The 14,075-nt window shown below is 41.0% G+C and overlaps 2 protein-coding genes across 2 annotated transcripts in view; one reads left to right on the top strand and one right to left on the bottom strand.

Moving 5' to 3' along the window:
- LOC118416237 overlaps positions 1 to 10,471 on the top strand; it is a 14,305-nt gene extending 3,834 nt beyond the window's left edge. The window contains exons 3-14 of the mRNA XM_035821322.1: positions 1,888 to 1,913; positions 2,182 to 2,890; positions 3,190 to 3,327; positions 3,465 to 3,594; positions 3,862 to 4,071; positions 4,937 to 5,108; positions 6,233 to 6,353; positions 8,243 to 8,327; positions 8,776 to 8,922; positions 9,255 to 9,377; positions 9,986 to 10,105; positions 10,355 to 10,471. Of these exons, the coding sequence (XP_035677215.1) occupies positions 1,888 to 1,913; positions 2,182 to 2,890; positions 3,190 to 3,327; positions 3,465 to 3,594; positions 3,862 to 4,071; positions 4,937 to 5,108; positions 6,233 to 6,353; positions 8,243 to 8,327; positions 8,776 to 8,922; positions 9,255 to 9,377; positions 9,986 to 10,105; positions 10,355 to 10,471 (2,098 nt within the window). The remainder of the gene's footprint in view (positions 1 to 1,887; positions 1,914 to 2,181; positions 2,891 to 3,189; positions 3,328 to 3,464; positions 3,595 to 3,861; positions 4,072 to 4,936; positions 5,109 to 6,232; positions 6,354 to 8,242; positions 8,328 to 8,775; positions 8,923 to 9,254; positions 9,378 to 9,985; positions 10,106 to 10,354) is intronic.
- A 2,227-nt stretch (positions 10,472 to 12,698) lies between these two features.
- LOC118416811 overlaps positions 12,699 to 14,075 on the bottom strand; it is a 6,619-nt gene continuing 5,242 nt past the window's right edge. The window contains exon 3 of the mRNA XM_035822072.1: positions 12,699 to 13,397. Coding sequence (XP_035677965.1) covers positions 13,008 to 13,397 — 390 coding nt within the window. The 3' untranslated portion in view covers positions 12,699 to 13,007. The remainder of the gene's footprint in view (positions 13,398 to 14,075) is intronic.

The raw sequence follows: 14,075 nt of genomic DNA, 5'->3' as shown, positions 1-14,075 counted from the left end.
CTCACCTGTATAATACCCTATCTGGTCTATAGGCAAAGGAATGACACCTTACTTACCTGTATAATGCCCTATCTGGTCTATAGGCAAAGGAAAGACGCCTTACTCGCCTGTTTGATGGCCTATATGGTATATAGGCAAAGGAAACACACCTTACTCACCTGTATAATACACTATCTGGTCTATATGCAAAGGAAACACACCTTACTCACCTGTACGGTGTCTTACCTGGTCTGTTATAAAAGGAAACACACCTTATTTACCTGTATGGTGTCTTACCTGGCCTGTTATAAAAGGAAATACACGTTACTCGCCTGTATGGTGTCTAACCTGCTCTGTAATCAAAGGAAATACATGTTACTCACCTGTACGGTGTTTTACCTGGTCTGTAATCAAAGGAAATACACGTTACTCACCTGTACGGTGTTTTACCTGGTCTGTAATCAAAGGAAATACATGTTACTCACCTGTACGGTGTTTTACCTGGTCTGTAATCAAAGGAAATACACGTTACTCACCTGTACGGTGTTTTACCTGGTCTGTAATCAAAGGAAATACACGTTACTCACCTGTACGGTGTCTTACTAATCTGTAGTCAAGGAAACACACCTTACTCACCTGTACGGTGTCTTACCTGGTCTGCTACAAAAGGAAACACACCTTACTTACCTGTACGGCGTCTTACCTGGCCTGTTATAAAAGGAAACACACCTTACTTACCTGTATTGTCGTCATTTATTAAGAAGAGAAAAACAATTTGTTTGTCAATGTTAATAAAGGTACATTTTACAATTGAAATTTTCTACGTCATAACTAAATGTTATAAAACATTTCCTTTCTGTACTCAGAAGAGGAGCCCGCTCATGCCATGTTCCAATATTTTATTACTATATTAAATAGGCTATTAATAGCATGTGGTCACATTTTTCTGCACACAAATAATGCAATTAATATTGTTTATGTGTCAACCTCTTCCAATACTTTAAAAATATTTAGGAAGTGAAATGAAATACATTTTTGTATTTGAAATAAGTTTGTACACACTGTAACAGATACTCATCTAATCAAATCCTCATTGTAACAATGTTTCTGTGATAAATAAAGATAAGAAAAGTCCAGTTTGGTGAAGAGTTATTATTATAATGTAAATAGTATTGTTAATAATGAATAGCTATGTTTTTCTAGTATTGGTTACCTGCCCCTAGTCAGGTTTATAACACTAATGTGTCTGAGCCTGTTGTACATTAATTGGGCACTGAGGAGAATCAATATCCATATTTGCACTAAGTTCCTCAAACCTGGGTAATTATAGCACAGAAAAAAGGACCACAATGTAAATATCAGTCAGATGATAGCACTATGAATTGAAAATCTTGTTCAGAATTCAATCTAAAATGGTTGTATGATAAGCTATGCTACAACAGTCCCTCCCGCGATACTTATAGAACAGTCCCGCAAGGAGGTCACATGACTAGTGCCCGCCATTTTGAATTGCCATTGTTAAAGTATGGCAGTATCGGCGCTGTACATTTTGACGAAAAACAGGGACTTAAAATGCTTGTAAAGCACGGAAACTCCGTACACATCAATGGGACACCATCTTGAACATGTTTGTGGCGGTAGGTTTAGGTGTCGTTGCGCGACGGCCGATATTTTTGTGGATATAGTGGGCATTCGCTAAAAAGACATTTTACTGGGCGTTCGCTAAAAAGACCATCGAGAATCGAAAACTTTGATTTATGTCACTTCGGGTCGATGGATTGACTTGAAACTCAGGATTAATACATGGGAGCACAACGTGGACATATCCCAAGCAAAAAAAATGAGATTCATGCAGCGCGGACTTCTCTAGAGTGGGCGTTTGTGGGCATTCGCTAAAAAGACCCTCCCTGACCAGTATCACTGCTCTGGCAAACGTAAGTATTTTTGCTGTTATGAGCACCCTTAAATTGTGTAAATCCATATCAAAGTATTTTGCTTTTATTCATTTATATAACCATTTTAGAGGCAGGAAAATTCAGTCACAAAAAGACACTAAGATTCTTATATACAGGTAGTTACAGCAGTGTAACATATGGTTAATCTATACTGGCTAACATTAAAAAGCATCTGTGAAAAATCAAAAAATTAAAAATTAGGAACAATTTAGTTTAATCTATTGTCATATTGATTATTGTTCTGCAGAGGAGACTCCCCGTACAAAGACTTTGAAGAAGACCAAACATCAGCGAGACAAGAAGTCTGACCACTGGCACGGGGGCTACAGCAGGGCAGACTTCCACAAGCTTGGTACGTTCCTGGAAGGAACTGAAGACCCTGATGCAGAAAGTGACACTGAGGAGCTTTTAGAAGCACGCCAAGAACTGCCTTCGACTGGAGAAGTGTTGGCTGCTCTGCTTGATACTACAAACACCACCAGAAGGAAGCAACGCCGTATGGAACCTGTATTTGGAAAAGGCTGCAGTGTTCCCAACGTTGCCTCCTCTACTGACATATTTGTACACCCCAAAGGAAGTGCAATTGTATGCTCACAGATAACTTCTGACATTGAAGACAGTGACATTGTTGAAGAGTATGCCAGTGCTACAACTAATTCTCATGACAAAGATGATGCAGAAGTTCTTGAAGTTTATGAAGAGAAGCCGACAGCCCAAGTGTTCCTTACCACAGACAGCTTGAAGCCTGTTGAACTTGTCGCCGTGGGTGGGGCGGGTTACCAGGAGGGTCAGTGTGTTCCCAGGGTACTTAGACTGGACTTGAGTGATCTTGTAAGGAGTCAGGGGAGCGAGGGAAGAAACATGACCACAACAGGGGCTCAACTGCTGTTTGAAGTTGGAGAAGAAATCAGTATTGTGGACGAGAATGGACAGACTGAAGAATGCTGCAATACCAGGTAAATAAAACTATATAATTGTTTTCCTAGTTGCCTGAAACTGAAACTTAATAAGAAAAGAAGCAGAAAGAAACAAAAGAACAAGCATTCAGAAAGTAAAACCATGGAGCAATGGCCATTAATACATCTTGCATGATGATTTTGAAACCAAATGTTTAACAATTATATTTCATTTATTATTATTTTGTATACTCTGAAAAGCAATTGAAATCTTTCATTCTGCCATTATCTGCTTGGTGGCCCAGAATTTTGTGCACAGTAGAATATCAAGTATTTAACCATGAATTTCCCCCCTACAGACTCAGTCTTGTGACGGATGAGGAGGATGCTGTGGACTGTGAGACTTGGGGGGAATCCTGGAAAGGCAGTGTCGCCATGACTGTTGGGGATGTTGTCAGGCAAACTGCCTGCTTCCTGTCTAACCAGCTTAACAACAGGTCAGTGTACTAATCATCTCTGTCAATTAATACCTACATGTATATATTATCACTCTTAGCAAGATCCTCAAAGCCAAGCAAAAACTAACTTTGCCAACGTGTCAATATGAATTTCTAATAACAACATTTCATTTCAGGCCAAGTCAGAGGGTCAACCAAGTACACAAGAAACGGAAAAGCCACTCACTTAAAGTCATCTCTGAAATCTGCAAAGTCAAGACCAGGTCAATGCTCCCGTCTGAGGCAGTGGTGTCTAGCTATGGGAAGGTAGGTGTTGCTGATAATGTCATTTTTTGCTGTTTCTGTCTTACTTACATATTGATGAAACGTAATTGCCCAATTGCAAACAGAAAGCAGATAGACAATATTTTGAACAAACAGTCACCAGGTTAAAAACAGTCACCAGGTAAAAATGTAGGTTTTTTGTTGGATACTTAATCTAACTTTCAAAATGTTCAATTTGTGCAATGCTATGAAAAGTAAGATGGGAAAAAGGACTGCTTGTTACAACCTTTTGATGTGTTTTTATTCAAGAAGCCGAAAGAAAACGAGCATGAACTTCAAGACACTTCCCAGAATGCAAAGTTTCCTACAACCTGTGGAATCTGCTGGTCTGACATCTGTGCTGCGGATATCCCATCAGCCTTTGCTGTACAGGGCTGTCTGCACTGGTTCTGCAGGGAATGCTGGGAAATCCATGTGGGGACGAAAGTGAGGCAAGGGTCGACAGACATCACCTGTCCTGTGAGTATCTTCAGATGCAGTAAAACCTGAAACCTTTGCTCACAGATTAATTGGTAGCATGGAGTCGGCCTTTTTCGCTTTAGTGTGTGGGTAGCGACCATAGCGGACAAGGCTCCACGCTAACAGAGTGGTTGAAATACAGTCAAACCTGCCAAAGAAGACCACTTAGAGGGCCAATAAAGTCTGGTGTATGTGCACGGACAGGTGGCTACCATAGAAAAGATTGTTTATGCTAATGCTAATGGGAAAAGTTATCTTTAAGGGACCACCAAAAAGTTCCTTATGTAGAGTCATTTGTCATTTGTAAAGGTTTGAGTGTATTGAAGTCAAGCTGCCACCTGTCCACCTCTGCCTCTAGTCTTGAGATCACTTGTGTTTTGAATGGAAGCACTAATGATTTTAAGGCAGTAAAGTTATAAATGATCCATTTAATGTGGCCTATCGTTTAATTGTGATCTACTCTTCTTTTGTCAGCAGCACTTAATTGTATTAAGAGGCTTCATTAAAAGTCAATTTGTTGAAAGTGAAAGGACCACCCATTTGTTTAAGAAGACAATAAACAAAATCGTAAATAGATAAACTTTACATTTAGTGTTCAGTGCCTTCCATCCTGCTACTATCAACACGAGTAGTAATTTGTCTAATCTAGTTTAAGTGCAATTTCCTCTGCTTGTGTGGTCGAGTCGGTCGAGTCATGAATTTTAAGAATTACCATATGAGCAGCTGCAGGCTTTCGTTTAGGTCTGTTTCAAGTGTTGTCGCCTTGAAACACCGCAACCACTTAATTTTACAAGCCCATCTCGGCCCAAAGTTTGCCATTGTTAGGAAGTAGAGGAAGCTGTGCTTATGTTGCTTGTGTCTGTAGGAGTGCGAGTGTTCGGAGGTTGTGGATGACACCCTCCTGATGGTACTGTTGCCGACAAGACTGTACTGCCTGTACCAGAGAAGGGTCCATAACGTTGCCGTGGATTCTGACAGCAGTCTACATTGGTGCAGGGATGCCAAGTGTGGAAGAGTGGTCTCTGTCGTTCACTCAGGTAAGTGAAGATTTTGCCTTTCTTTTTTTTGAAGCAGACATGGTGAGCATCAGAGCGTGCAGACCACAAAATGTTGGCTAACATTAAGTAATAAGGTTCATTATTTACAATGTACATTTTGATGCCGATCTAGATAAACAAACAAACACACAAACAAACAAGTCACAGCCAACATTTTTGTGAGCAACTGCGACCTTCCTCAGTGCAGTTCTGACTGGTTAAGACTTGCCCTGAAGTTATAAAATAGGTATCGCTGCTTACAGATGTATAATAAGTCCCAACATGCATCAATAGTCAATGCAGTTTTTACTGAGGAGAATTCTCAAGAAAACTTGAAAAAACACCAAACAAACCTACAGGCAGTCTTTAATGCCATTAGACAGCTGTTTATTCAATAAAAAATACACACAAGCTGCACAAGGTTGTAAAAGATAACACGCAGATGTTCAAGTGATACAACAGGAAGTAAGGCTGGTGTCTTGCCTGAAACACCTGGCGCAGTTCCAGCCTGGTACAGCTGGCGAGCCACCTGAGGCACCTCACACCCGCGCACTGTCAACACCTGCACAAACACCCTCTTAGCCGCCCTGACCTCGGCAGGAACTACCTCACGCTCCCCCCATGTGGTACAGGTTCAGTCCCAGCGCTTGTCAGCACTTGAACTTGAATGGTTCCACAGGCCCAAGGAAATTTAGATGCAGGCCAGCTCAACTCTGTAACAAGATTGAATAAAGAGACTCTTCTTACACAAACATTGTTTAATTTCCACCAAAGTTTCAGTGACAGACTGTCATCTTCTGCAGGTCAATTCTGACTGGTCCTTATTGCACTGCAGCTATATAGTGATGATGATGATGATGATGATAGGTGACACAACTTGCACCAGGTATAGCTACAGTACAATATGAACATGTCAGAACTGCCTTGAGAAAGGTGACAGTCATTAAAACAATGGTAGAAATAAAACAATGGTTGTGTGGAAAGAGTCTATTCAGTGAGTTACCAACCTGATGAAACAGACCAAAAACCTCCGTTTCAAAGCATAGAATCTGTGGCCCTCAAATGATGTTGTACAGAGAATGATATTTGCGTGGCCTAATGGCTAATGTGTGTCCTGTCTCAAGGCGAGGTCGGTGACCCCGTACCGGTGACGTGTGAGTGTGGATCCATGTGGTGCAGCCTCTGCAGGGCGGAGCCTCACTGGCTGTCAGCAGGCGCAGGAGCACCTGCGGGAGATACAGGACAGTAAGTCTAGTAGTGGTAGTAGTAGTAGTAGTTACTGTAATAGTAGTAGTAGTAGTAGTGGTAGCCTCACTGGCCTGCTACCTGTCAGCAGGCTCAGGAACACCTGAGGGAAATACAGCGACAGTAAGGCGCGATCTACACACAGTTTTTCCCGATATCGGCGAGCCTACTACCTCTCGCCGACAGCTTTTTTTCAGCGTCAACTACTATATCGCCATTACTATATCGGGAAAATTTCTCCCGAATGGTCCGGACCATTCGTAAGCCATCTAACGATACCTTACCGATACCTTAGCAGGGGTCCCCGACATGTTCTGCGCGCATGTAGATGCTCCCCGAATTCGCGAAGCTCATTAGCATATAACTACAGTTAACGCGGGCTCATTAGCATATAACGCGGGAACAGCGGCATATTAGCGCGGGAGAGCAAGATGGCGGAGGGAAAAGCTGGGCGCTCCCGTTGCACATGGAGCCATGCAGAAACTGCCTTTCTTATAAGTGTATGGTCGGAGGAGGAGATCCCAAAAGGACGCGGGATTCCTTGGTACACCCCGGTGTACAGGCTCTCCACCCTCCGCCACAGTCAGGGCAGCGAGAAAGAATGCTGCGTTCACTCTAGCCGGCAGCTGTCGTCTCTCCCTGTATCTCAATCGCCTCCTGCGCCCTACCCTTGCATGGCGTCTCATGCGCATGAGATACAGAAAGAACATTACCTGATTGACAACGAGTGGAAAAGCTAGCGGCATTCCCGCCATTTTGAAATCCGCGGGATGTGTCACCAGAGGTCAAAAGGGGTCACGAATGTTCCGTGCCGCGGGTGTCCCGTGCTACGAGCGGATATCCCGCGCTACCATTTGCAAAATGTGTTTAGATGCGCCCCGATATCGGCGGATGCGGCTATATCGGGAAAAAATGTGTCTAGATCGGGCCTAAGTCTAGTAGAAGTAGAAGTAGTAGTAGTAGTAGTAGTAGTAGTAGTAGTAGTAGTAGTAGTAGCCTCACTGGCCTGCTACCTTAGCCTGGTATCCAGCCGTAATATAGCTCCCGAGTCTCTTCCTTCCTCTTCGCAATTGCAGAAGTACAAGGCAGTAAGTTTAGTAGTAGTAGTAAGAGGAGGAGGAGGAGTAGTAGCTGCAGTAGTAGTATCCAGTATTTGATAATAGAGTCTGATCGGTGGGCAGCTGTTCAGAGATCACACCCACCAAAGTGGAAGTCTCAGCCCAGTTTAGCGGAGCCTTTGCCAGGTAAATTGTATAGGTCATGTCATTTGTGTAGGAGAATAGGTAAAGCATAACAATCATAGAACTGATCCAGTCACAAAATAACAGAGCAGGGTTTGAATTACAAATGGTAGGGGAAATATAACATTAAATAATTGACTTGATTCAGGTGGACTTTTTATCGAATAAATACGTGTAGATAGATTTAAAGATATGAAGAAATAATGGTCACTTTAAGGTAAGTCCTCTTTTAATAGCAGTCCCTGTTGTGTTTCTTTGCATAATTCATGCCAAAATGTTGACATATATTTTAATTATTTATTATTTATTATTTATAATTAACTATTATTTTGTAATCGTGGAATGTTCCAAACCTTTTCAGACAAGACAGGAACCTGGAATCAGGAAACAAAAATACGGGGACCGGAAGCTAAAGCCCTTCATGTGGTTGAGTGGTTAAACCCTTACCCACAACATGTGCTTAACTTACTGTGTTTTGTACACAGACAGCCATTGAAAAATCTAACTCTCCTTCTTTTCTTCAGGAAACCCCTTGGGTCTTTTGGAGGAAACGACATACACAGCGATGACCAAGAAGTGTCCATCTTGTAATCATCCAATGGAAAAAAACGGAGGCTGTCCTCACATGAGCTGTATCTGTGGCACCAGTTTCTGTTGGACCTGTGGGCAGGAGTATCAGCTGCACTACAAAAATGGGACTTTCACCTGCCCAAAGAAGCCATACGCCCTAGAGGTACATATATGCCATTCTAACGAAATGTCATTTGTGACCATTGCTTTGCAGATGATTCAGCTTATAAAAATCTTTCCTGAGACTGAGTCTGTTTGAAAGCACTATATGTTGTTTTGGAAAAGAAGTTGTAATGAACTTTCAAGATTTTCTTTGGTACACACTACTGGAGAAACATAATGTTTTATCAAGGAGGTTAAATAAAGGTCTTTTTAACCTCCTTGGTTTTATATTTTGTATTTATTACTATTATAATTAATAATAGTTAACAAAAGTTTACATAGAGTTTTAGTTGAACTGTACAAACTGTCAGAGGGCTTGTCAAGACATCTTAAGCTGTCCAGTGTCCATCATTACTTTCCTATAGTCTATAGTCTATATGGAACTCCTTAAAGCTAAGTGACTTCACTTTTAGATCTGTTTATGACATTTTGTTATGGTTGTTTTACAGGCAATAGAGATCGACAACCTGCAAGTCAAGAACATGTCGCTGTACCAACAGAGATGGTACAAGGCTTCCCTGGAGCATAGGAAGGCTCAGGGACAAACAAGGCTCACACATACGTACAAACAAGCATGGAAACTGGCCAGAAAAATGGTAAATTATACGTTAGCACAAGTTTTTTGTTTGTACACGCATGTAGTTTCTTTGTTACTTAATCCTCATCGTGAACGTAAAACTACCTCAAAAATGTTTGTTCTCTGACTGTAGTTCTACTATTGTTTCAACCTTAAACCTAAAAGTACTGCTAATGCTCCATTTTAACTACAAATTTAAACAGATTATCTTAAAGCAAAAAAAATTACCTGTACGTTGTTGGAACTGTCAAAATCTTTGAAGCAGTTTACAAAAAAGAAAAATGTTTGTATTTCAGAAATAACTTTTCCGATTATTAGTATTTGATCACACAGTGTTTTGTTTTACTACAGGTGCTCTCTACAGATGTCCAGCTCTTCTACAGACTAGTGGAAGGGAAACAAGAACACACCTCAGACAACCTCCTGTCAACATACATGGAGCTGACAGGGGGCGCTGCTGACATGGTCATGCAGGTAAAGTATGGTCATGCTCAAAGAGAATAACTGTAAGCTTAATCTCAAAGCAGATCCTACGGTAGCATAAGGTAGTATCAAAAGCTGGCAGAGGAGTGAAGCCAGCTTAGGAATGTGTTTCGCTACCGGGGGCAAATGGACACCTCTTGGCTGACTACACTCCTTGGCCAGTTTGGTACTATCTTATGCCATTGTAGGATCTGCTTGGAGATTACTGTAAATGTATTTAAGTTCGCAGTGATTTAATTTCGCAGTAGCGGGAAAAAGGACTTTTCGCGGTGGATTTAAGTTCGTGGTAACACCATAGACTGCAATCTAATATCATAATAGAAAAAATGTTCGCGGTGGTTTTAAATTCGCGGTGAAGTGGTCACCGCGAAAACTAATCCACCGCAAACATTTCTGCATTTACAGTACTGTAAACTGTGAAAGTTGAAAAGTGTAAGAGTTAGGCACACAGGTGCAACAAGAAAAGATCATAACTGCAGTACTGTCTTGTAATGCCAGGGGAAGCAGTTGAACAGCCTCACAGTCAAATGTTCTGAAGAAGCCCATGGACTAACGACTTTGAGGCAACAAAGTAAATCTGTTGTGTTCTCATTTGTCAGATGCACCAGGCAGCAGAATTCACAGCTGTCCTTGTGAGTAACACCAGCAGGAGAGTCAGGAGAAACTCCATTCTGAACCTGTGGAGAAAGATGACATTCATTCAGGACTCCATAAACAGGGTGAGCTCAGATGTTCATTGCTTTACCATTAACCTACTTAACTTAAAAGTACAATGTACCATACTTAATCCACTAATAGGGATGGAGAAAGGAGCTGTCAGCAGTGTTTTAAGTTTGTGGATAAAACTATTCTGTAGTACACTGTAGTAACACAATGGAAACATGTTGTCTAGTATTACAAGACATATTGTATACTTGAGATAACATGTTTGCTAAAATGTTTGCTTTTTTTTTCAATTCTGTCTTCAGATTTTGGAGGAAGAGAAGCCCTGTCCTTCTACAGTTGAGGAGAGGCTGGGACGTCTGTTGCATGCTGGGAAGAGATGCTTACAGAATCTTCACAGGCTGACAGCGAAGAAGAATTAAACATGAATACTGTAACTTAATGTTTTATAAAAATGATAATAATAATACATCTCGTGTATCATTTGCAGCCAGTAGGTATTTTGGAGTAATGAGGCTGATAAATGTGCTTGAGGGACCTCCTCGAAAACGGGACCCCCGTTTTATGTCCCTTCCGAAAGTTCAGCTGTAGATTTGAAATTGCTGATTGTTTGGATCTGAAGGGTGAGGGTTTGAGCCCTGCTTGACATTGTTGTGAGGGGTTTTGGATCCCTTTTATCAGCAATATGTTTTGTAGTCTCATAGGCAATACACAATGAATTAGAATAGGAATTTTATTCTCACACGGAATGTGCAGTTATTGAGTTAAATACTTGTAAGACAAAAGTCATTTTCAAAATTTCTCATTTTTTTTAAATATTTGGAGGCAATAATAAATAAAAAGCTGCTTATGATATAGTGTATCAGATTCTGTGAATAGAGAGGACCAAAAATATCTTATGGAAATACATGACTTAAGTCTAAAGTCAAACAGGGTCTATGTTACATGGTGCAATATAGTTGAGATATCAGCCCATTACAGTCTATAAATTAATTGTAGTACATTTGTATGAGTTTCTGCAAGGCCAGAATTGTTATGGATGAGGCCCAAATTTAAAGACCAGTCACATTTCTTTGTATAATTCCCTATGAGTTATGCACTGACATTTGTTTTATGCCAACATGAGAGCTAGGAAAAGAACTTTGAAATAAGGAAGGCCCTACCTTGGAGTAGTTGTCATAAACTAAGGAAAATCTGAAAGTCTGGGTTGAATTATAAATATGATTTATGCCATGATAATATGGGGAATTGGGCATGAGTAAATTGAAAACAAACACATTGTCACAGTTCAGAAAAGTTTTGATGTAATGAATGCATAGTGTAGCCTGCCAGGGTAGTGACCTTCGAGAGTGGACCAAAGCAAACAAGGCTGGACTCTAGGCTCAATGCATAGTGCACATGTATGTCCAATAGTGACACTGAGATGGCCTACATTATATATAGAATACAACACGGTGTATTCCGTATCGCCCAAGGTATCAGCCCGACCGCGGGTCGGATCACCCTCCGGCCGAATTTATGTCATACCCACCTGAGAAAACCCATGTTTTGATGCGAAATGCGCCAGAAATTGAACAAATTTGGTGTCCTCGAACCAAACGTGTTGCAACAGCAATGTTCCAACGTCCGAATCAGGTATTCGAACTTTCGATGGCGCCGTACTCGGCCCACTCGAAACAGTTTGATTTATTCGAATGAAGCCCGTGTGATAACCCCGGGCCGTACGGAAAGTTATCAGCCGGTCCGGGACACCCGTATCGAACGTTTTCGCGTCACAGGTTTGACATAAAGATAATTATATAATACAGACTGTTCTGTTCAGAATTACAATGATTATCTCTCTTTCTGGCTGCCAGTGTTCTATGTACTTAACAAAAGTAGAAAACAACAAAATTATCTAATAAACGCCAAAAGAGATGGCTTTTTACAACTAAGGAATGACTGGGTGTCTGTGACGCATACAAAACAGTCTGCCTCTCTAGAAAATCTAACAAATTAAAAGAAACTATTTTCTTCTGTAAACTATCCAAGAAGAACAAATAATCCTAGCAAAACTATGCATGTCTGGATATATAAAAAAATGCATGTACAATTCCTGTAATCCATCCATTTCAAGAATATTATACTCTTAGACTCGCTCCCTGTGAGTATCGCAAAAAAAGATCAATCCCACTTGTCCTGATTGATTGCTGCTAGTGCATGTTTTATCTCAGTAGAGGAGGAGCAAGAGCATCAGGTTCATCATCATCATCAGAAGATGAGTTATTAAACATGTCTAGCTTGCCAAATATGTCCCACTAATTACAGTCTTGGCCACCCTGTACTGTCACAAAAAAAAGCCTACTTGTCCTGACTGATTACTGCTAGTGCATGTTCATCTCAGTAGAGGAGGAGCAAGAGCAACAGGTTCATCATCAAATACAAAAATGTCCAGCTTGTCGAATATGTCCCAAATGTCCATTGCAGTCTTGGCCACCAGTGTTTTGTGCCCTTTTCAAATGTAGAAAATGAAAATTAACAAACACCAAAAGAAGTGCTATATCCTATGTGATGACATTGATCCAAGAAATGACTTTGACTCGTACAAAATTTGTCTGTCTCTGTGCATCAGAAGAAAATGTCTTCTTCTTCAAATCATCCAAAGAAAACTATGCCTGGAAATAAAAGAATGTGTTTACTCGCTCCCTGTATTGCCAAAAAAAATCCTACTTGTCCTGACTGATTGCTGCTAGTGCATGTTCATCTCATCAGAGGAGGAGCAATAGCAACAGGTTCTTCATCATCATGGGAGAAAACGATGCATGTCCGGATATAAAAAAACGCATGTACAATTCCTGTAAATCTGGCGTTTTCACAAAAAATAATCTACTCTTATTACTACTTAGGCTCACTGCCTGTGAGTATCGCCAACAAAATCCAACTTAATGTCCCGACTGATTGCTGCTAGTGCAGGCATGTTCATCTCAACAGAGGAGGAGCAAGAGCAACAGGTTCTTCGTCCTCATCATCGGAAGAAGATGAGTCATCAAACATGTCCAGCTTGCCGAATATGTCCCAGATGGCAGTCTTGGCCACCTTGTACTTGGGCTTGGACATGGTGAGTAGCGAGTCCCTCACAAAGTTAGCAAAGGTGGTTCTCCTGCTGTGGATGACTGGTGTAGCTGACTGCTCCGACTCTCCACCTGACTTAAGCAGGATGTCCCTCTGCTTGCGCTTCTTGGTGGCAGATCTCGGAGTGGAAGGGGAGGCAACTTTGGAATCCTTGTCTGCCGGCCCGGAGTGGGCAGCTGCTGCATCAGCCTGTGCCGCGGTACCATCACTAACCCGCCAAGCAAGGTCTCCTCGAACCTGCAATAATGACAAGATAATAATGACAAGATCAGTTGAAAACTAATGTTTCTCTAATGTAACTACTATCAGATCTCTTGCTTGATTATTTCCACCACCCATCAACTTTTATTGCCCAGTAGTGGTCAAATGGCCTTATTTTTATCAACCTGCTATAAAAAAAGGACAAGAAAAAAGAATGACATTATGGATTAGCAACAAGACTTTCAAGATTTCACACTTCAGTGGAATATTGAGTCTCTCATGATTCATAGAATGATAGATGACCATTATCACCATACATATTGTTTAGTTGCATTTCATTAATTATGCAAGCAGGGTTTTGATTGTCATTACGCATGTCCATTGACCAATACCATTAACCACTCTCTGGTGAATGTGTCACTCATATGGAAAATACAACTGAACCAAAAACAATATCTGTGGGTTTAATAGCCTCTTTCATTGACATAACACTCACTTCCACTTGACTAACAGTGTACTCAAATATAATGAAGGGCACAAGAACAAAATAGACTGCGTACCAAAAACAAAGCAGGAGAAATAACAGTTAAACTCACACTCCGAGCAGAGGTCGATGGGAAAAATGACCTTTTTCTTAGTAGGAGAGATACCCATAGAAAGCAATTATAAAGTTACACATGAAATGCATGAATGTCAAAAAAAGACTGCATATAA

The sequence above is a fragment of the Branchiostoma floridae genome, chromosome 5, assembly GCF_000003815.2.
Source record: "Branchiostoma floridae strain S238N-H82 chromosome 5, Bfl_VNyyK, whole genome shotgun sequence".
Classification (NCBI taxonomy): Eukaryota; Metazoa; Chordata; class Leptocardii; order Amphioxiformes; family Branchiostomatidae; genus Branchiostoma; species Branchiostoma floridae.
This window is presented reverse-complemented; position numbering and strand designations above follow the sequence as displayed.